The 23271-nt window shown below is 41.6% G+C and overlaps 1 protein-coding gene across 3 annotated transcripts in view; it reads right to left on the bottom strand.

Annotated features, from left to right (window-relative positions):
* The window catches only part of UBE2G1 (ubiquitin conjugating enzyme E2 G1), a 60162-nt gene extending 37943 nt beyond the window's left edge, over window positions 1-22219 (bottom strand). The window contains exon 1 of one of the 3 annotated variants that reach the window (XM_015821062.1): window positions 22145-22219. In XM_015821062.1, the coding sequence (XP_015676548.1) occupies window positions 22145-22190 (46 nt within the window). In that variant the 5' untranslated portion in view covers window positions 22191-22219. Of the gene's footprint in view, window positions 1-21078; window positions 21138-21326; window positions 21553-22144 lie in introns of those variants that run through there. The other 2 variants (XM_015821061.1, XM_015821063.1) reach the window with 2 other exon arrangements.
* Window positions 22220-23271: the final 1052 nt, after the last annotated feature.

Below are 23271 nucleotides of genomic sequence, written 5' to 3'. Positions count from 1 at the left end.
AAGGGGAAAGCCACATTCCCCTCAACTCTGATAGGGCAAGTTACTTTACACAGGCAGCAAATCCCACACTTGCTAGCACTGATGATCTTATCTAGTTGAGCAGTGAAACATCTGGAAGCTAAGAACCAAAGTGAGAGAGCACCAAGGACTCCACAGTTCAACCCTGAGCTATATATATATTCTCTTTTGTTGGAAACATTTCAGAATCAAAAATTGCATATTCTAATTCCAATCATGCAAGTGTAGAATGGGGTTGGAAGATACTTTGAAGATCTAATCCAACTCCTTCCCCAATGCAGGAAAGTTGGGCAAAACCCATTAAGGATTTAGCAAAAATAAATGCAATGTCTTTCATCTGGTTAAGTATAGCCATAAGTTAATAATTAACAATGCAGCCTCTGTTTAAAAACCTCTAATAAATGAGAATCTACCACCTGCTTCCCAGTTTTTATTGTTGGGAAGTTCTTCCTAATGTCTAAGCAAAATCTGCTTCCTTGTAATTTAAACCAATTGTTTGTCATCCAGAACAGTCATGAATACTGTAAGTCAACTCAGTCTAGATATGTTCAGATATTTGAAGACAGTAATCTTATCTTCAGCAGTCTTCTCCAACCTCAATATGGCTCCAACAATTCCTTTTACCATCTTGCTCTACAATTTTATCTGTGTTTTTCTAAAAAGCAGTGCACAATTCTGGATCCAATATTCTATACCTGGTCTGACCAATGTAGAATAGAAGGGGCGTTGTCTTACCTGAACGCCTTTTCTCAGCACGGAGATGGAGGATCCACCCATGGGTAGTAGACTGTATTCCTGCCCAATCAGATTAAGTCAGCCAAAGTTGCCACGCCCGTCCTGGACCCTAGATTCCAGTCTTGACGCGAGCGAAGCCATTGACTGACATAGGACGTACTGGCTCAGAAACTAAACTNCAGCACGGAGATGGAGGATCCACCCATGGGTAGTAGACTGTATTCCTGCCCAATCAGATTAAGTCAGCCAAAGTTGCCACGCCCGTCCTGGACCCTAGATTCCAGTCTTGACGCGAGCGAAGCCATTGACTGACATAGGACGTACTGGCTCAGAAACTAAACTATCCTAGGTAATAACGCCCCAAAAGAAATAGGGGGGAAAGGTGGATCCTCCATCTCCGTGCTGAGAAAAGGCGTTCAGGTAAGACAACGCCCCTTCTCCAGCACTGGAGATGGAGGATCCACCCATGGGACATACCAAAGCCTACTGTCCCTTAGGGTGGGAAATAGACTGGTCCGGTGTGGCACTTTGATGGAGTACCTGTTGGAGGACCCTCCTACCGAAGGAGGCCTCTGCGGATGCAAATTTATCTATTTTATAGTTCCGAATAAATGGAGAAGGTGAGGACCAAGTGGCCGCTCTGCAGATGTCCTCTATGGACGCCTGAGTATCCCAGGCCGCAGAGGTAGAAGCACTCCTGGTGGAGTGGGCCGTGACCCCTCTTGGAACCGGCAATGATGCAGCCTGATATGCCCTGGCGATGCACTTCTTGATCCACCTGCCTATGGTGGACGAAGAGACCTTCCGACCCCTTGAAGAAGGGTGGAAAGATACGAACAGGGCCTCCGATTTACGGATATCCGCTGTTCGTGAGATGTAATAACTGAGCGCCCTGCGGACATCCAAGCTATGCCATTGTCGCTCCTGGGCACACGAAGGGTTCGGACAAAAGTCTGGGAGCACAATGTCCTGGTTCCTATGGAACGTTGAGTTTACCTTCGGAATGAAGGTGGGATCGAGTCAGAGGACCACCCTGTCTGGGCGGAAAAAACACAGGTCCTTGCGGACCGAGAGCGCCGCCAGCTCGGAGATACGCCGAGCCGACGTGATTGCCACTAAAAAGGCCACTTTGTGAGTAAGGTATTGAAACTCGCACGACCTCAGGGGTTCGAAAGGCGGCCTCGTGAGGGCCAGAAGTACGTGCGGCAAGTCCCAGGACGGGTACCTATGTACCGTAGGCGGCCTGGTATTTGCCGCACCCCTGAGGAAGGATTTAACCAATGGGTGATGCCCTAACGACTCTACAGAGTCGCAGGATAAAACCGTGGACAGAGCAGCTACCTGCCTGCGTAATGTGTTCGGGGCCAGGTCCCGCTCCAGACCCTCCAAGAGATATTCCAAAATATGAGGAACAGTGAGTTGAACAAGTGACAACTGCTTTCTGGAGCACCAAGATTGGAAACTCCGCCATGTGGACTCGTAAATTCGGTTAGTGGAGGGTCGACGAGACGCTTGAATTACCTTGATCACCCCTGCGGAACAGAGCTGTCGTGACAAGCAAGACCGCTCAAGCGCCAAACGGCTAACTGGAGCCATTGGGGATCCTGATGGAGGATGTCCCCCTGACTGAGTGACACTCTGTCCGGGGGAATCCGCCATGGGCTCGTGATGGATAGGCTCATAAGATCGGCGAACCAGGGTCTCCGCGGCCAATAAGGAGCAATCAGAAGAACCCTCTTGGAGGATTTTGCGAACCGCTGCCGGAATCAGAGGGAGTGGCGGGAAGGCATAAAGGAGACCTGGGGGCCAAGGTGACCGAAGCGCATCGATCCGTTCCGCCCCCTGAGAGGGGAACCGGGAGAAGAACCGGTGTAAGTGCNCTAGCCGCCTTTTGTGCTCTAGCAAACTCCTTTTCTAGGGCCTGGTGTCTCCGATTAGCTTGTTTGTCTGCCCTCTTGGAGGTCTTGCTTGAAGACCTGCCCTTAGATTTAGATGTGGGCATGTCAGGACCCTCCATGCTGGGTGGAGCGGCAGACATTAAGGAGGATGGGGGAGGTGCAGCGACTTCAGAAGAAGAAGTGGAGGCCTCCATTCTCCGGTAGCACAGGAGCTCGAGTGGGACCCCCTGGTACCTAGAGACTAAAACCTCTGGGTTAGGACACACGCACTGTGGGTACGTCTGGAACCCAGGTAGTTTCTTGGGACTGAAGGTAATATTAGTGGTCGGATAAGGACAGACACACTTAGAGTATGACTGGAATCCGGCTCAATTTGATGAGGAAAGGACAGGTGCTCTGAGGGAACACCTGGAATCCTCACGTCCCAAGGACACAATAACTGACACGAAATTAAGTGGCCCGAATGATCAGACGTGTCAGCCAAGCAAACCAGGAGACACTAGGCCTGAAAAAGGGAGTTTCCCAGGTTGCTGAGAATTCCTAACGCGCGAGGGCTATGTGGCGCTAAGAGAAGGCGAAGTCCCGCCCGAGGCGGCCCTCAAAATGGCGGCCGAGTCTTAAAAGGGCGTTTATTCCCTAATGCCGCCAGACCCCTTCCCTCCCCACAGCAGTGAACGATGAAATCTGTGGAGCAATCGAGGGGAAAAGGGCCTATTCCCCCCTTCTTTTGTTCCCTAACTGTTCGTGGAACTTCCCTCGCCGCGTGTACAAAATGGCGGCCGCGCGCGATGGCCCGTAATGGCGGCCGCGCGCGATGACAAGAAACCCCTGGGGAAGGGAAAGCAGCCTGACCAAGAAGGGCCCGTCGGCCTGCACCCCAAAGCTAGGGACGAACGGCCGTCCGCCCAGCTCAAGTTAAAGCCAGGCCGCCCCCCTTGCAGGTCGCGCCCCTTCCGAGGCCGTTAACGGGCTGAAGGGACGTTCCCGGCTAGTTCCCTCGTTGCGGAAAGCAAAATGGCGGCCGCGCCGATCGCAACGAGGGCCGGACGCTTCCCTCAACCCCCGACCTGCCGTCCGATCGCCAGACGGCCTTAAAAGTCAAGGCGCGCGCCTACCGAGCCGAGAGCGAAGACGCTGGACCCACTGAGACTGAAGGCCGAGAACCGGCGAGCCTCGCTTGCTGTGAGGCAAGCTGAGTCCCTCCGTTCGTCACCGGGCCGCAGCCGCGAGCTCCGGTGAGATTGGATCAGCGGAATTGGGAGAAGGGAAATTAGAAGGGTCCCCTTCTACTCTGTTATTGTAGGGGGGAGGGGAAAAGAGGGAGAAGGAGCCCCTTCTCCCTATAATCACGATCCTCCCTCACTGTAGGGCAAGGAGATTTATGTCCTAACACCCTAGGTCATTAAATTTAAACTAAGTCAAGAAGGTGGAGGATTCACCCAAAGTCCAGACTATACCTGCCTAAAAGCCAGAGTTACACGTCCGTCCATGGGCAAGATTAAGTCAAGACTGGAATCTAGGGTCCAGGACGGGCGTGGCAACTTTGGCTGACTTAATCTGATTGGGCAGGAATACAGTCTACTACCCATGTGTGGATCCTCCATCTCCAGTGCTGGAGAATGGTTATTTTTCTTGAGCCTGACACAGCCTAGGACCGCATCTACTTTGCAGCTATGTCTAACACATCCAATCTATTTTGCATGTAGTGATATCCAGTGTGATTCCCCCACCCCTCATACCTATAGCTCTACTTAACCAGATGAAAGACATTGCATTTATCTTTGTTAAATCCTTGCTGGTTTTTGCTCAGCTTGTCAAGGTCTTGCTGAACCTTGATATAATCCTTTAAGATGTTTGTTGTCTTTACTTTTCTATCCTCTACAAATTTGATTATAATTTATAAACTTACATTCAAGTAATTTGCAAATATGTTGTACAATTTGACAAAGTAGACACAGCCTACGTCTTGGTAAGATAGAACAATGTGAGATAGACAGTACCACCACCAGATGGATTCACAATTGACCATCCAACTTCACCCAGTTTGTAATCCTCAATGGAACTACATCTACATGGAGGGAAGCATGCAGTGATGTCCCTCAAGTTTCTGTCTCAGTACTTGGGCCCTGTACTCTTCAACATCTTTATAAATGATTTAGACCAGTGTTTCTCAACCTTGATAATTTTAAGGCATGTGGACTTCAACTTCCAGAATTCCACAGCCAGCATTGCTGGCTGTGGAATTCTGGGAGTTGAAGTCCACATGCCTTAAAATTGTCAAGGTTGAGAAACACTGATTTAGACAAAAGAATAGACACCAAGCTGGGGGGAATTGCTAACACTTTGGAAGATAAGACTCAATATTTGGAAGGATCTTGACAAATCTGAGCATTGGGCTCTATCCAAATAGATGCAGTTCAGTAGTGAGAAAAGTAAGGTCCTGCGCTTAGGCAGGAAAAACCAAATGTATAAGTATAAAATTGGCAATACTTGGCTCAAAGCAGTAAAAGGGATCTTGGTATCCTAGTGGATCGCCACTTACATAGGAGCCGCAATGTGCTGCAGCTGCCAAAAAGGCCAACACAGTTCAGGGCTGCATCAACAGAAGGATAGTATCAGGATCACAAGTGGTAATACTGCTTTATACCACACTAGTCAGGCTACATTGGGATACTGCATACAGTTATAGTCACACAATACAAAAAGATGCCAAGACTCTAGAAAGTGTGCAGAGAAGTTCAACAAAGATGATAAAGGGTCAGGAGACTAAATTGTATGATGAATGGTTGAGGGAGCTAGGTATGTCTAGCCTATCAAAAAGAAGGACAGGGGGGAAATAACTGTCTTCCAGTTCTTAAGGGGCTGTCACAGAGTAAAGGGTACTGACTTATTCTCCAAAGCACCAAAGAGCAGGGCAAAAAGTAATAGGTGGAAGCTTGTTAAAGACAGATCCAATGTAGAAGTAGGGAGAAATTTTCTGACAGTGAGAACAATTAATCAATGGAATAGCTTGCCTCCCAGAGTTATGGGTACTCCATCACTGGAGGTTTTCAAAAATAGACTGGATAACCAGTTGACCAAGATGGTATAAGGTCTCCTGCTTTGAGCAGGGATTTGAACTAGAAGATCTCTAAGGTTCCTTTCAGCCCTATTATTCTATGTTCTATGTACATCATTTAACATCGCCTTCCACCCTGACATGATGAATTGACGAACATGATTGTTCAACCAATTCAGTACCTATCTAATGAGTGCATAGAACAACTTACATTTTGTCATCTTTTCTACCAGGATTTCCTTGGAGACTCTGTCCAATACTCTGTCAAGTTAACAATATTTACTGCATTCCTAATGTCAATTATTTGTCATTCTATTTCATCAGCTTCCTTTAGCACAGGGGTCTTCAAACTCGGCCCTTTTATGATTCATGGACTTCAACTCCCAGAATTCCTCAGCCAGGAGTTACTTTGAAGATAACAGGGTTTGCCATTCTCCAGTCATCTGTATTATGCCTCCATGTATCAGAGATCACTGAAACACAATACAATTTCCAACTACCTGAAAAAATGTAACACTAATAAGACATTCTATGGTGCAATTCAAGTGCTTCTGAGTGCAATATAACCTTTAAAACTCTTCATAGTTTGGGACTGAGTTATGTGAGAGACTCTTTCTCTCCAATTATTTTTCTCCATCTGATCCAGGCAGGATAGGCATGCTTCATCTCCTGTTGGCTAAGGATTGCCAGGTGGCAGGCCTAGAAGATGTGCCTTTTCTGCTGTAGCAGAATGTTCCCACTTTATGGAACAATCTCCCACCAGAGATCAGGATGGTTCCAATCCTGCTGGTTTTTTGTAAGTCCTTGAAGAACTTGGCTCTGTGCCAGGACTGGGGCCCCTTGTGTATGCAGGGGGCCATTTCATGGTTTAGTCATTATAATACAGGTAGTCCTCGATTTACAACCACAATTGAGCCCAAAATTTATGTTGCTAAGTGAGAAATTTATTAAATGATTTTTGCCCCATTTTATGACTTTTCTGACCATGTTTGTTAAGAGAATCACTGCGGTTATTACATTAGTAACACTGTTGTTAAGTGAATCTGGCTTTCCCATTGACTTTGTTTGCCAGAAGGTAACAAAAGGTGATCACATGATTCTGGGACACTGCAACTGTCATAAATATAAACCAGTTGTCAAGCATCCAAATGTAAATCATATGATTATGGGGATGCCGCAACTGTCCTAAGTATGAAAAATGGTCATAACTCACTTTTTTCAGTGCTGCTGTAACTTTGAACAATCATTAAATGAATTGTTGTAAGTCAAGGACTACCTGTAGATGCTTTGTTCTAGACAGTGATATATTTTTGTATTATTGTATTATTTTATTATTTATTTATTTTGCTGTCCAGAGTCACTTAATGATTATAAATAAAATGTCTTTGATCCAGTTGCAGAATCCCTCCAAAAATTTATACAATTATCCGTCCATATCACAAGTTCTTTGGAGGGGCAGTTGTTCATTTTTCTATGCTACAAAAATTAGTTTATTCATAAAATAATGTTATCAAAGACCAACCTTTAGACAGGTTTCAGCAACACAATGTTATCATGCATCACTAGATTTATTTTAATTTTGTATTTAATGTAGGCAATGTACATGTCAAAATAATGTTATCAAAGACCAACCTTTAGACAGGTTTCAGCAACACAATGTTATCATGCATCACTAGATTTATTTTAATTTTGTATTTAATGTAGGCAATGTACATGTCAAAACACACCAGTGTGAAGTAATGAACTTAATATAGAATTTAAAGTTTGTGGAGAAGTCATAAAATTCAAGGTTGAAGGAAAAACATGGAAAAACATTTAAGCAGGCATTTTCAATGTATCATGTGCTGTGACTTCTGAATAACTTGGTAAGGGGAATTGAAACTTTTTAAAATTCTGCTTCAGGCAAAATTATTAAAGTTACAAATCGATGTTCCACTTGTTTCCTTTTCTTAAAAGAGGCAAAAGTATTATAGGAACCACCAATAACACTGTTTTAGTTAAATTATCTATTATAGAACAAGCTGAAATCAGTTTTATACTCACAAATATATTGATACCTTATATTTCAAAAATTACAGTAACTATAAAATCATTTTACAATTTGTTTTAATTCAAGAATGTTATACATTTGATTTTTTTTTTAAAAATACAACAGAAATGGAAATAACTCCCATTTCTATAGAAAATAAGATTTGATTCCTATTCATGTGATAAAATACTTTTGAATATTAGCAATCCAGTGACAATGGTTATTAACCACAGTATTTGTCTTCAAAACATTTGTTTTTCTGCCATTTCTGTAGATGTTAACAGGTACTAGTATATCATAGGTTAACAGTATATAACAGTAAAATTCAATATTTTTATCTTTTGTTTTATAAAAATGTAAGCCTCTACCATGGTTGTATTTAGGACTTGGATAGAGCCATCCAACCAGTAACATTTGGCAGGCCAGTCCTATCATTAAAGCAATACCATCTTATGGGGTCTTAGATTGTGTGGCTGCACTGCCTCATAGAAAAGCATTCCCTCAGAAGGCTGCATGGCCTGACCCTGCTGTCTTTATTGTATTCGTTGTATCAGTGTACATCACCTAGAGCTGCTGCAATTGAGGCAGCTTAGTTAATGTATTTCTTAAAAATAGTGTATTTATTTCTTATCCCAGTTTAATCCCAGTGTAGCTTTTAGCTTTATCCACAGATAAATCAAACAAATTAATTTATCATTTTCAGGGAATTAAAAAGAACACAAGAGACCAGTGAACAATTCCAAAAATTAACACTTTTTCAGGCTTTACCTTGGAATCTCTCTCCCCCCCCCCTCTATCTCACACACACACACAGAACTTTGTTTTTAGAGTGAAAGTCAAGATCTACAAAAAATCTGTATTTTCTTCCAAAGGCTAGATTCTTTCCTAGAGTTTTGTACGTGTGGATTTACAAAAGCTGAATAGTCCCAACAATAAGCTGTTCTCATCACTAAAGTGATTTACAAGATTTAAGGTCTTAAAAGCATCTGTTCAGAGCTTTAGCTCCATTTATCATCTCTACAGCCTAAGGATGGCGATCTGAAGCACCGTAAAATGTTGCTGGGTCCAATTGTAATCACATCTGCAAACTCTTTTCTTTGTGCTCTATATTTACCTAGGATTAATGCTAAATAGTTACTTAAGAGGGTCACTCCCTTATACATAGGAAAATGCTCTATGATTTCCATATCTGAATCAAACTTAATCATAGATACTGAAACCACAAATTATGCATCCTTGAATCTATGAGAACTGGGGAGGGGGCGTTAGGTTCTGGAGCCTAGGATTGTCCTCTTCCTCCCACAAGCAATTCCTCCCCCTTCCTCCCACTGCATGTGCATTGTACCTGCATGTTTTTCCTCCTCCTTGCTTAGTTATGATAGATCTTGCTGAGTCAGCCTAGTCTTTAGGTTTTATGTGGTCTCCTCTTGGCAGCTGGCCTTTTCAGAGTGGCTCACTTGACTGGTGATGGAAAGAATTATCTTCCTCGCACCACAGGCTCACACTGGCTTTTCCACTCCAAGCAGCTCTTTGATTATTTCACTGAAAGAGACTGCCTGTATCCCATAACATCTGTGGAGTCCTTCGTGTTCTCTGGGCTTGTTTGTTTTCTTGCAGACGTTTCTTGCTTCTTGACAATCAAGGAACTCATACAAACAAGCTAACAGTAAACAACAGCCCAATCAAGAAAACACCAAGACCATTCCACCAACACTGACATGGTAAGCCATTAATATATAAAATGAGCACAAACCCACTCCCTAGTAGCACTGATGATGTTTTCTAGTTTGGTAATAAAGGATCTGCAAGACAACAATCAAGCTCAGAGAGCACCAAGAATCCCACACTTCAACCCTGAGCCACAAATATTCTCTTCTATCCCATAAAATTTACCCAGTAGATCGTATCCTGCAGAGTTGATGTGCTCCGGATTTCTTCAGATTAAACAATGTCATCTGTTGGGACCCTGGAAGTACCTTCGCTATAGCAGTATCTGCCCTCTGGAGCAAGGTTCCACACAAGATTCAGATGCCCTCCCCCCCCCCACTCTGCAGTTATTTAGGTCTTTGCCTAGAGATTGTGAGACCCTTCATTTCATTGCGCTTGCCATCTTCTATCTTTGCCTTCTTTATTTTATTGATTTTACTGTCATTTTTTCTTTCCTGTGAGTTATCCAAAGTAGTTGACAATTGGGTGGCATACAAGCATACATCACCAGGACCAGATGGATTACACCCCAAGGTTTGGAAGGAACTGGCAGATATAATCTCAGAACCACTGAACTATATCTTTCAAAGATCCTGGAGCACTGGAGAACTACCAGAGGACTGATATAGTTCCCATCTTCAAAAAAGGAAAGAAAATGGATCCAGGAAACTACAGACCTATCAGCCTGACCTCAATACCTGGGAAGATTCTGGAAAAGATAATCAAGCAATGAATCAGCCAACACCTGTAGTCAGCCCCCGCCCCCCAAAGCCAATGAAATTCTAGGCTACATTAACAGAGGGGTAGAATCAAGATCACATGAAGTGTTAATACCACTTTACAATGCCTTGGTAAGGCCACACTTGGAATACTGCATCAGTTTTGGTCACCTCGATGTAAAAAAGATGTTGAGACTCTAGAAAGAGTACAGAGAATAGCAACAAAGATGATTAGGGGACTGGAGGCTAAAACATATAAGGAACGGTTGCTAGAATTGGGTATGTCTAGTTTAATGAAGAGAAGTACGAGGGGTGGCATGATAGCAGTGTTCCAATATCTCAGGGGCTGCCAAAGAAGAGGGAGTCAAGCTATTCTCCAAAACACCTGAAGACAGGACAAGAAGCAATGGATGGAAAGTAATCGTGGAGAGAAGCAACTTAGAACTAAGGAGAAATTTCCTGAAAGTTAGAACAATTAATCAGTGGAACAATCTGCCTCCAGAAGTTGTGAATTGCTCCAACACTGGAAGTTTTTAAGAAGAGACTGGACAATCATTTGTCTGAAATGGTATAGGACAGGGGTCCCCAACCCCTGGTCTGTGGACTGGCACTGGACCGCGGCATGCCAGAAACCGCACAAACAAGCAAAGCCCCAGCCACGGGATGCAGGTAGTACATGAAATCACGCCCCCTCCGATCCATAGAAAAACCTCTCTCCACAGAGCTGGTCCCTGATGCTCAAAAGGTTGGGGACTTCTGGTATAGGGTTTCCTGCCTGAGCAGGGAGTTGGACTAGAAGTCCAACTCCAAGGTCCCTTCCAACTTTATTATTATTATTATTAATAATAATAATAATAATAATTATTATTATTATTATTATTATTATTCATACAAATGGACATTTAGTGCTAACCAGATCATTTGTGGCAGCTGTAGTTGGACTGAGAATGTGTAGTCCATGGGCAGCTATAACATCCAGCCCTAGTATTCAATAGTACAATTTAGAGATCACAAGTGAGAGAAAAGAACCACATATACATTGCACAAACACACTACTTCTAACACTTAAAAAGTTCTATATGCATATACAAAATGTTTGCTATTAAATAGCAAAATATTAGGTGAAAACCATGGATACTTTAACGTTTTAATATATACTAAGGTCTGGTTTCAAATTATCAATCATGTGTAAACAAACTACAGATAATGAGATCCCAGAAAATGAGTTTCATCCATACAGCTAATAAAGCTACTTTCTTGAACTAATAATCTCAATAATAAAGTTGACTGAGCTGTTCTTTTTTTTGTCTTATAATTGGATTACTGCAGTTTGTTGTAGTATTCTTATGTTACATGTGATCTATGGTAGAAATATATTCATAACATCACTAAAAGAAGGTAGCTCAGACATGGTGTTCAAGAGTGGCCCAGACGCTCTCCTACCTGAACCAGCTAATAAATAGATAAATATATCATGGGCAATTTAAAAACCAGAAAAATCAAGGAGAGAAAAGAGCTGGGATACATTTGGTTATAAAAAGAGCCAGCGTTATTATTAAAGAGTCAGATATTAAATAACTGGGAATGGGTCAGAGGACTGTGAAAAAAGAGAGGACTGAAATTAGGAGTAGTTAACTAAGAACAGATTATTTTTTTAATGAACCTTAGAAGAAACAAACCTTCCTAATAATACGTTTAACTGCATCATCTGTCAGCAAGGCAGTGGCAAAGTTCTTTGCTCCTAATCCCTGTAGATCAGAGTCCATATTTCCACAGACACCGTAACTGCAATTAATAAACAACTCTAGTTTCCCTACTTTTAAATAAATAATAACGCTGCTAGCTGAATAAACTCTACAATTAATTTATATTGTGATTCAGACTAATTATTGTGGATACTTTCCTTGGAATTGACCAGATTTCCAGAGTTTAATTTATAAGAGTTAAACGTCAGCTTCCAGAATAACTTCTATTCTCAAGAATGCTACCAAGGCTCACAGAGATGGTCATAATCCAGTGCTTTATTTTAAAACACTGAATAAGACGCCTAGAAAATATAAAAGGGAAACTAAAGCATTGACCTTCTGATGGTGTGCAAGATACTTTGCCTATGCAGATATATTTTTTCTGTTGTGTAGTGGTGCATGGAGTTAGTCTATTCTGACGTTCAGTAGATATAGAAAGTCTACACACCTGTTAAATTGACATATAAAAATCACTTCAGAATTCTTTCCACCTTTAATATAACATATAAGCTATAGAATTCAACTGAAAAAGAAACCGAAATCTTTTAGGGGGAAAATAACAATAAAAAGCAGAATAATGTGGCTACATAAAGATGTTCATCGTTAAACTAATACTTTGTTGAAGCACCTTTTGATTTTATGACAGCATGCAATCTTCAGCATGGTATATTCTTGGGAATCTTTGCCCACTTTTCCTTGCAAAACCATTCTAAATCTATCAGATTGTGAAGATATCTCCTGTGCACAGTCCTTTTCAGATCATTCCACACATTTTCAATTGGATTCAGGTCCAGGATCTGGTGGGTCATGGCAGAATTTTTATCTTCTTTGGGTGAGACCTTTTTTTGCTGATTTGGAGGTATGTTTCAGGTCACTGTCCTCTGAAGGTTTGTGCCAAAATTGAGTGACATTTGGAACTGTTCGTAATTCCCTCCGCCTTGACTAAATCCGCAGTTCCAGCTGAAGAAAAGCAGTCTCAAGGCATAATGCTGCTACCACGCTTCACTGTAGATATGGTATACTTCTGGTTATGTGCAGTGTTGTTTTTATACTAAACATACTTTGGGAATTATTGTCAAAAAGTTCAACCTTGGTCTCATCAAACCATAACATATTTTCCAATATACTTTTGTCAGACTTGATGCAGATTTTTGCAAAATGTAGCCAGGCTTGGATGTTTATCTTTATAAGAAAAGGCTTTGGTCTTGCCACACTACCCCCACAGTCCAGATATATGAAGAATATGGGAGATTGTTGTCACATGTAATACACAACCAGTACTTGCCAGAATTTCCTGCAGCTCTTTTAATGTTGCTGTAAGCCTCTTGGCAACCCCTCGGACCAGTTTTCTTCTTGTTCATCAAATTTGGGGGGGCATCCAGTTCTAGGTAATGTCACTGTTCCACCATATTTTCTCCACTTGTTGATGACCATCTTCACTGTGTGTAATGGTTTAGCCAATGCCTTGGAATTTTTTGTATCCTTCTCCTGACTGATATTTTTCAACAATGAAATCTCTTTGATGCTTTCTAAGCTCTTTGCAGACTATAGCTTTCCTATAAGTGGCAACTGAACAAATATGAGAAAAATTCCACTAGAACAGCTGCACTTTATATGGGCTCAAAGTCATTTTAATAGCAAGTGTGTACTAACTACTATTTAGCATCAGTTTGAATGTGATTGGTTAATTTTGAACAGTGTCACATACCGGTATCTACGTATAAGAGGGTATGAACACTTATGCAGCCATATTATTCTCTTTTTTAATTATTTTCCCCCCTAAAAGTTTCTGATTGGTTTTTCAATTAGTTGTACAGCTTATATGTTATATTAAAGGTGGAAAGAATTCTGAAGTGATTTATCTTGGTCTGATTTAACATTTCAAAAACCTGGCACTTTTACAGGGCTTTCTGTATCCACTGCAATTATGATTCTCTAAACAGCACCAAATCGTTTTCTGAGAAACATGTTATCAAAATATTATTTAAGGCAAAAATATGTACTTGTTTTGTACAGTACACTATTTATCCAAGTTGATTAGATATGACATCAATTTTTATTCTGTGAAATTGCTACTATAGATGAAAAAGAAGGGTTTAAATAATGACTCAGAGATTTAAGCATCACTTCTATTTTGTACTTTACATTTATGGGCATGCTTCTTTTCCATGCTGACAAATTCTGGGCCTCACCAATCCAAGAAGTTTATAAAATTAGCCCAATTTTACATTTAAAATTTTATACTAAAAAATAAATACAGATGTTCTGCCCTCCAGATGCAGGAAGTCCTTGACTTATGACCACAATTGGACCAAAATCTTTGTCGTAAGTCACTGCAATCATAAGCTGAATTGAACCCAATTTTACAACAATTTTTATAGTGGTTGTTAAATGAATCACATGATGATTAAGCAAATCCAGCTTCCCCTACAGGCATTTTTCCTAGAAATTGGCAAAAGAGCTGAAAATTGCAATTATATGACCACAGGATTTTGCAACTGGTTGTAAATTATTACAGGTTGTAAGTCACTTTTTCCAAGGCTGATGCAATTTTGAACCATGGTTAAACAAATGGTTGTAAGTCGAGACTACCTGCATAAGTCGAGACTACCTGCATAAGTCGAGACTACCTGCATAAGTATTCACTAAGGTTATATTAGTAATAATAGTATTATTTATGCAGGTTTTCGCATCCTTTGAAACTACTGAAAATATTTGAAACACTGAGGGCATTTGGCATAGGCACACTCAGAAAATGATTGCCATATATGGTAGCCATTTACAAAACATCCATATAATGTAATATTCCAATAAATATGAAAATAATTTTATTCAAATTTATTATTCCTAATAATTAAGCAAACTGAAGTATAATAAAATAAAAATAAATGGTAACAACAAACTATGTACCAAACACTTTCCAAACAGTTCGTGAGAGTGTGCCTATACAGTACCTATGAACATTCTACTATACTGATTACTGATTAAGGAACTGCTTCTGTCACAAACTATTGCTACTAGAGGCAGCCTCAAATGCAAAAACCATGAGATGTAATTAAGCAACCGAAAACTGCCCTGGCTCCCCTATACTAATAGCAAGAATCACAAAAAGAATTCTAGCTGGACACTGCTTACCTATACATAGCAAACCTACCTAATTCAGGATCAATGTTATGTTTAAATATCTACTTGCCTCCAACACAGTTCTTATAATATCTTGTAACACTATTTTAAATGAGGCCTGACTATGTCACAAATCCTCATCTACAATTGAAAAGTCAATCTTACGGGCCTTATGACCAACAAATTTATTTATTATGATCTGCCACAATAAATTTATGTCAGGTGACATGTTATGCATATCAAAGTACTAGATAATACTGTACAATTTTCTAATGTTGTGTTCAAAGGATAGCTGAAATTGGAATGCAAGTGCCAGCAAACAGAAGGGGGTTGGGAACATTATCTGCACAAGGGAGTTCCCTCTTAGTGCAGCCAAGCATAGGAAACTAGCACAGGGAAGACTGAATTTCCCTAGTCTGTGCATGTGTATGTAGAAGGGGGAGAATCATCAAGGCTCACTGCAAAAAAAATTATAGCAAACAGAACCTATTTTGATTTTGTAAAAGTTTGAAAAAGGATCCACATCTATAAAGATATTACACCATTATAGATGTGCAGATTGATATAGACACATAAAATTACTGCACTTGCAACTTTCAAAAGGAATCTTGGCCCATGTATTCATACTGTCATCTACACTTAGAAACGTCCATATTTGTAATGTTCATTTTAAGCCAGTATTATTCTTTAGCTTTTATTATCCGTATTTAGCATTTATTGTGGATGGTTCACATATTTAGCTGGGCTTGCAAACTAAGTTGGAAATTAGAATCACGAGCATCGTATTTAAACTAATTTCATACATGTGTGTAAAATCAAACAGAATGCCACTCAATGCTTGTAGTCTGAAAGAGCGTTAGGCTACTAACACAATCTTAATGCTTCAGTTCCAACCCTGGAACATTGAGCAGTGAGGGAGGGATCATAGATATACACTGCTGCAAAAGTAACGGCCTTTTCCTGCACTCCAGAACTAGATGGAGAATGGGACATTCATACTTCCAGAAGGTAGAAACACTCATAAATCATTATTTTGTACATATGCCACTGCCAGTTTAGGAGATCAGCAGGAAAGAGCCAATGAATATTGGTACATGTAATTTCACTTGCTGGAACAGAAAATACAATTAAGAAGTTGAAGGTATGCCCAAATTATGACTGGAGATCAGAGAAAATATTTTATTATTTTGCTTTTGCTTGATTTAGAGCTTTTGTTGACTGTTGTTAGCTACCCAGAGTTCATACATAATATGGGTTGCCATAAAAGTTTTCTAAAATAAATGTAGATGACATCTATTCTTCTTCTTCTTGTGCCATATCCGTTATCGGACGTTGGCGATCATGTTGGCGATCCTGTTTTTATCAGAGCCGCACGAAAAAGTGCTGCTGAGTTTTGTCCAAACCAGTCCCTTAGATTTTGAAGCCACGATGTTCTTCTTCTGCCTGGACCTTGTTTGCCTTCAATCTTTCCCTGGAGGATTAAATGGAGTATGCCGTATTTTTCTGGGTGTTGCATCACATGTCCGAAATATTCTAATTTTTGTTTTTTAATTGTTTTGATGATTTCCCTTGGCTTTCCCAGGCGACTTATCACCTCATTTCTGATCTTGTCAACCCAGCTTATACGTAACAGCCGCCTGTAAATCCACATTTCAAATGCTTCTAGTCTCTTCAGGTGGCCTTCTGTCAGAGACCAACTCTCTATTCCATAGAGCAGGATAGGAAAAATATAGCATCTGACAAGCCTGATGTTCAGTCTTAGGCTTATGTCGTGACTGCAGAAGACCTTTTTCATTTTGAAGAATGCTGTTCGAGCTTGTCTTTCTCTATCCTTGTCTTTACTTCAGTGATCATGTCCCAGCTTTCATGTAGATTAGAACCGAAGTGCGTGATCCTTTCAACTTTTTCTAGTGGTATTCCTTTTGAATTTATTGGTGGTAAATTAATGAATTGTTTGCTGACGACCATGATCTTGGTTTTTGAGGTGTTAAGCTTCAAGCCATATTTTTCAGATATTTCTGTGACTCTGTTGATGAGGAGCTGAAGGTCTTCATGCTTACCAGCAAGCAGAACTGTATCGTCAGCATATCTTAAGTTGTTGATCCAAACACCGTTTACTTTGATGCCAGCATCGATGTTCTCCAGTGCCTCGTTGAAGATTGACTCAGAGTAGATATTAAACAACAGTGGAGACAGAATACATCCCTGTCTAACCCCTCTTCTTATTTCTGCATCAGCTGAGTATTTTTGGCCTAGTCTCACATTTGTTACCTGATGCCAATACAGATTCTTTATGATTTGGATGTCTTTGTTATCTAGTCCCCCTTGTTTCACTGTACTATAATGAGTTGTGTAACAAGGTTCTGCTACAATATTACCTTATATTCAATTAAAACTAGATTTCAGAGAATACTAGATATAACTCCTAAATTGAAAAGGTTTAAAGTATTAGGAACATAAGTTCTCTAATGCCAATTCTGATCACTGATCCAACTGACAGCATTTCTCCAAAGCAATGGCTACAAAATGTACCTCCAGTTTTATACAAAGGATTTAACTTGGGGCCTTTCACATGCCTACTAGGTAGCACTGAATCCAGGTCTCTATTAAAGGAATAGCAACTCTGATCAAGAATCATCAGCCAGAATTCTAGCATATGTTTGGGAAGGATGGAGTGTTTCTTATAAGAGTCATCAAACTGATCCACATATTGCAGTAAGCCATAATTTAATCACAACTTATTAAAACACAAAATGCCAAGCAAAACCCAAATATAGCTTAATGAATTGTGTATACCTAGTCATCCTGTAGCATTCAAAGGATAAACTATCCTATTTATATCCATGTAGACTGATTGCTTCAGTTTATTCCAGCCTTGAAAGAAGCCACAATAATTTTATCTAGTCACCTAAGCAGACTAGCATAATTACTTTAATACCCTGGAAAAGTCTCCAAACTACAGGTTATCAGTATTATGATAATGGCAACAACTCTCAGCACATTCTTTATATCAGGCATGTCAAACTCACGACGTCACGTGACATTGTGCAACGTATCGTGACTTTTTCCCCATTGTCGGCAATGGGGTGGGCATGGTTTCAGTATGATGCATCCAGCTCACAGGCCGGCAGTTTGACATGCCTGCTCTATATCAACAGTAGTGAAACAATTAAGAACACAGGAATCATAATTCAGATTTTTTTCTTAAAATGACTTTCTTGTTCTTATTTAACTGTGTAGGGCCAGATACTCTGGTTTCCAGATGTATAGCTTTATGATATTTTACATGTTGTAAAGTTAAGTGTGCTCCAGATTCAATACTGTTATACAAATCATCTGATAGTTGTTGCAATTTCTTGTAGTACATTAAAAATAAGTGGTTATTTTACTACTGTGTCACCATATTTGATTTGCTGAATGAGGGTAGATAAAAAGCAGAAGTATAAAGGCCATGTAGCCTTTTAGCCTCCTTTTCGGCAATGCCTGAAGCTACCCAATGAATTGCTCCATCACAGTTCAGCATAAAAGCTTCTTCATATCAAGCTTTCCTCCTGAAAACTTCAAGAGCAAATATTCATATATTTTTAACACTGATAAAGAAGTAGATCTCCATTTTTGGGGACACACACACACATTTAAGCACACTATACAGCTTGGTATTTCTCTAGGTGTTTATATAATCCTTGATTTATGACCATAATTGTGATGAGAATTTCCATCGGTAAGCAGGTGGTTGTTAAGTGAGTAATGCCTGATTTGCAACCTTTTTTGCCATTTTTAAGCAAATCACTGCAGTTATTAATCATTAAGCAAATCTGGCTTCCCCGGCTGACTTTGCTTGTTGGAAGGCAGCTACGGTAGGAAGGTCACAAATGGTGATCACATGATCCCAGACACTGCAACTGTTGTAACTACCATGCCCGTTGCCAAGTGCCTGAACTTTGATTATGTGACCATGTGGATGCAGCGACAGTTGTGTGAGGACCAGTTGAAGTCATTTTTTTTCAGTGACACTGAAACTTCAAAAGGTTGCTAAACAAATGGTTGTAAGAACTACCTGTATTTACTAAATTTCCCAAATATCCACAATTCACTGAAAAGGAAATTCCATGTAAACATATATCTATATCGCAAAACAGTAAAAAAAAATGTAATCCTTTGCTGAAAAAAGTTATCTGCCCTATTTTGGTTCTGACTAAAACAGGGCAGGTAACTTTTTTTTGCAAATGATTGCATTTCTTTATCACATCTGTAAGTTTAAATACTGTATAACTTTAGAAGACACTTTGTGTTGGAATAGCTATGGACTATTTTCATGCAGAAATAATTCTTCCATAATATTTAATAAGTTCTTTATTTTACACTACTGCAGGAATTTATTCTTAATTTATGTAGCCATTCAGTGCTTTTAAGTCAAAGCCTTTTTGTACAGATCATACTATCCCTTATCTCTGTTTATAATAAATTAAAATAGTTTATATACCAGAAAAGAAAAAAGTGTTCAGGTTTGATTCATCGAACTTTAAGAAAATATGTTAATTAGGAGATTCAACTTCCTGACAGGAGAAATCAGAAGCCATGGATGCGCACGTTTTAAAAAAGTCTATAGACTCACGAAGTGAGAAAAAGAACTGACACATTCTGTTATCTTCACATTGCTGTTGCTTTTTTCCCTTTTAATATGGCAGTGAGTAGCACACAGTATGGAGCTACTAGATATGCAATGTCTCTCTAACCATACAGGCAACATACTTACATGTCTGATATAATTGTTAGGACAGACCAAGCTCGGCCGTGCTCCTCCCCCCACCATTACTTGCTAAAATGTTAGTCAAGCAAGATTGGTCAGTCAAGGGACAAAGAAAAAGGGGGAAAGAATAACTGTAGATGGAAATAAAAAAATGAAACCGGTAATATATTACAAATGCCCCTAAGTTCATAATGCAATCCTCTTTTAGGTTTCAGGTTCTATCACCAATTTTCCAGGTAAGATCTCCGATAAGTTATGTCCTTCTTTATTCCCAGTTACAGCCAGGAATAGACTTGGCAGTAACCCCAAAGTTGAAGACTGCAATAGCTCCCCTATTATGAATTTGAAACAATGATAATTAATCCCCCTGCAACCCACCCCAATACTGTACTCCACAGATGTCAGCTTTACTCTGTCTGCTTTGTTCAAAACAGGCAATGTACAATCTCATTTTGCACTGCACAGGAGGAGACATTCAAGACAGAAGCTCACAAATCTTCTCTAGACAGATAAGATCTGTTTGACTGCATATTAAACAGGTGAACCCAGTAGCTATTAATGAATCTTCTAATGTCTAAAGTGTAATCTTAATAAAGCATTATACACAACAGCCAAACATCTTCCATAGGATCACAGAACTCTTGTTTTCTCCTGTTTGTCTTATGCAGACAATGTACTTAACTCACTAGGTTTTCTCTTTCCGAAACAAAGTTTTTTCTATCTTTGATTGAGTCTTCTAGTTACTGCCTAATAACTTCTACATTCTTAGTTGTTAAGTTTATCATATCCTCATCTTCCACCTGCTCTTTACACATCAAACATTCATGCTACCTTAAACTGCACAAGACATTTTTGTTTCCCGTCCCCGCCATTCAACAATCTATATCATTTACCCAAAATATCCTAATGAGGACCATTTGAGAATTCCAGAGGTTTTGATTACCCGTGAAGTTAAAACATATCCCAGAAAGCAACACTAAATAAGTCACTTTTATAATACTACTGGAGAAAATACATTTTTCAGTTATGAGAAACTGGGTATTCTGACTAGAGGGCATCTTTTCCTTTATTTAGGGTATCCTAAATTTTAACCTATTTTTTTTTCCTTTCCAGCTTTTCCTCATTCTGGCCCTCTTAGTTAATTCTCAGTGGCTTGAAACTGTTAGACTTTACCTCAGATTCTCAAGTATCTCCCCAAAATATCTATTTCCGTCTGGGTTATTATTTTCCAGCTCCCCTCATGACCTTACACAGAGGTAATAAAACTGATCGGTATAACACCGAGAAACATCTTACCACTTTTCATTTCCCGTCTGGGACTCAGGCCTCTGCACCTCCAGCTTTCCTCTGCATACTCCAAGCCACTCCCCCTTTCTAACAGCTCCAGATTCAACCCCCCCCCCCTCCTGCCAGCCTCTGCACTAAAAAGGCTGAGGAAGATTAGACACTGTTGAAAAGCCAGCGAGGCACTTTCTTTGAATCTTCAACTTCCACAAAGAGGCTGTTAGTTACTTCAAGACTCAACCCCTGACTCCTTTACTTACCATTAGGGCTTCCTCCCAACCGATTTACAGACGCCTTGCTCTCTCCGACGGTAACACCACACCAATGCCCAGCGGCTCTTATGACTCCAATGACCTCTCCTTCCCTTTCCCTATCCCTCATTCCTTCCAGATCACTCACCCTTTCTAGTCTTTGGAGTAACACAACTCTTTACCCAACTTGGAGCAACTCTCTACTTCCTCCCTCATTAAACACGTTGGCCCCGCTATCTATCTATCTCCTGGTCGCACCACGCCTCCCAACTCTTCGCCATCATACTGCCTAGCTGCCCATCGCTGCCCCTGGGGCCCTCCTACCTTGGCAATATTTAAACCTCCCTCCATTTCCAAGGCTCCCTTTCCTCCCTCCCTCTATAAAAAAACATCAAGACCCCCCCGATGCCCTTATATTTTCCTCCACCACCACCCAGAAATACATTAAGTTACTGCCTCTCTTCGGGAAATTTCCAGTCTTCCGCCCTTAGGCACAAAAGACACTTTTCTCCGGCTCTCTTTTGACCCGAACCCCGGTCCCTTCCGCCCCAAGCCCTCTTCTTAACCTACCCCGCGTCTTACCTCGCAATTACCCCAGCCCTAACCCCAACTCCTACTTTCTTTTGGAAAGTCTCCCGCCCCCGCCCCCGCCCCCCCCTCCCCACACCGGCCCGCCTCACAGAGTTCCCCATTTCTCCTCCTCCTCCTCGACCACGTTTCAAAGCCGGCCCCCTCCTCCCGGCTCGGACTTCCCTACAACCACGCTTCAGCCCAGCGGGTCTCAGAGACGGCCCTGGAATACCTCCTCCCCCTGTCCCTTCTTGTACCTGCCAGCTGTCTCCGCAGTAGCAGCGCGGACTGGAGCTCCGTCATTCTCCCCGCCGGTGTCCGGGGAGGGAGTCTGGGGCGGCGGCGGCGGCGGCGGCGCAGCTGCTGCTGCTAATCCTCCCGCTCTTACGACTGCCGGGCTCGAGCCAGCCAGCCGGCGAGCCCTCGTCCCTCCCCGCTCGCGCCGACCCCGCCGCCGGGGGCCTGCCTGCCCGCCCGTCCTCTCAGCGCCGGCGCCGCCGCCACAGCAGCGCCGCGAGTCCCTCCGCCGCGGGGGGAGGGAGGGGGATAAGGGGGAGGGGGAAGTACGAGGAGAAACTATTCTGAGGGGATTCGGGAGCAGCGTCGGACCAGGTGTGTATGTGGGGGGGAGGCAGAAGAAAGCGCGCGGGAGGGCGCTCAACGCTGCCGCTCGCCCCGCGTCTGCCGCTCCAGCACCTTCCCCTCAGCTTTCTTTTCTCTTCCCCCCCCCTTCTCTCTTTCTCCTCCCCCTTCACGGAATTTCACTGCACTCGGGCGCCGCGACACGCAGGCGCACAACTCCCTCAGCGCATGCGCTCTTCGCAGACGGGGGCTTGCGCTTCCTCGTCTTTTCTTCTTTCAGCTCGGATTGCCCAGCGATGGCGTGGCCGCCATGTTTGGAAGGTCGAACTCGTGCAGGGAGCAGGGCTGAGACGCTCCGGCGCGCGCCCGAGCAATCAAGCGCTGGGAGAGCGTACGAGCATGCGGCGGAGGCATTATTTATTTATTTATGTATTCGCCGGCCCAGCCGCCATCTTGGGAAGGGCAGAAGCATCCTGGTTTAGACTTCTATAACCCTAAAAGTTTGGCAAAGGAAGACGGGGCAGCATTACTCTTCGTCTTTCTCCCACGCTTTCCAAGTTATGCAAATACGATGAAACTTTCGGTTTCACATAGATCGTTACGCTGCATTTTCGCTTTTTTTAAAAATCATCTGTCATATTTTTTGTAACTGCCTTCCGGTGAACGGGGTTTCTAAAACAGTTTTGCACGCAAAACATTTTAACGGGTGAAGATGATACACAAAATCAAGAATCTATTCAAAACATTCCGTTTTAAACTTATTAATCATTCAGAAATTAATATCAAAGGAGGTCCCTTCCCC

The sequence above is a fragment of the Protobothrops mucrosquamatus genome, unplaced genomic scaffold, assembly GCF_001527695.2.
Source record: "Protobothrops mucrosquamatus isolate PMUCROS unplaced genomic scaffold, P.Mucros_1.0 scaffold1242, whole genome shotgun sequence".
Taxonomy (NCBI): domain Eukaryota; kingdom Metazoa; phylum Chordata; class Lepidosauria; order Squamata; family Viperidae; genus Protobothrops; species Protobothrops mucrosquamatus.
The sequence above is the reverse complement of the archived record's forward strand: the minus strand, read 5'-3'. Positions and strand labels throughout refer to the sequence as shown.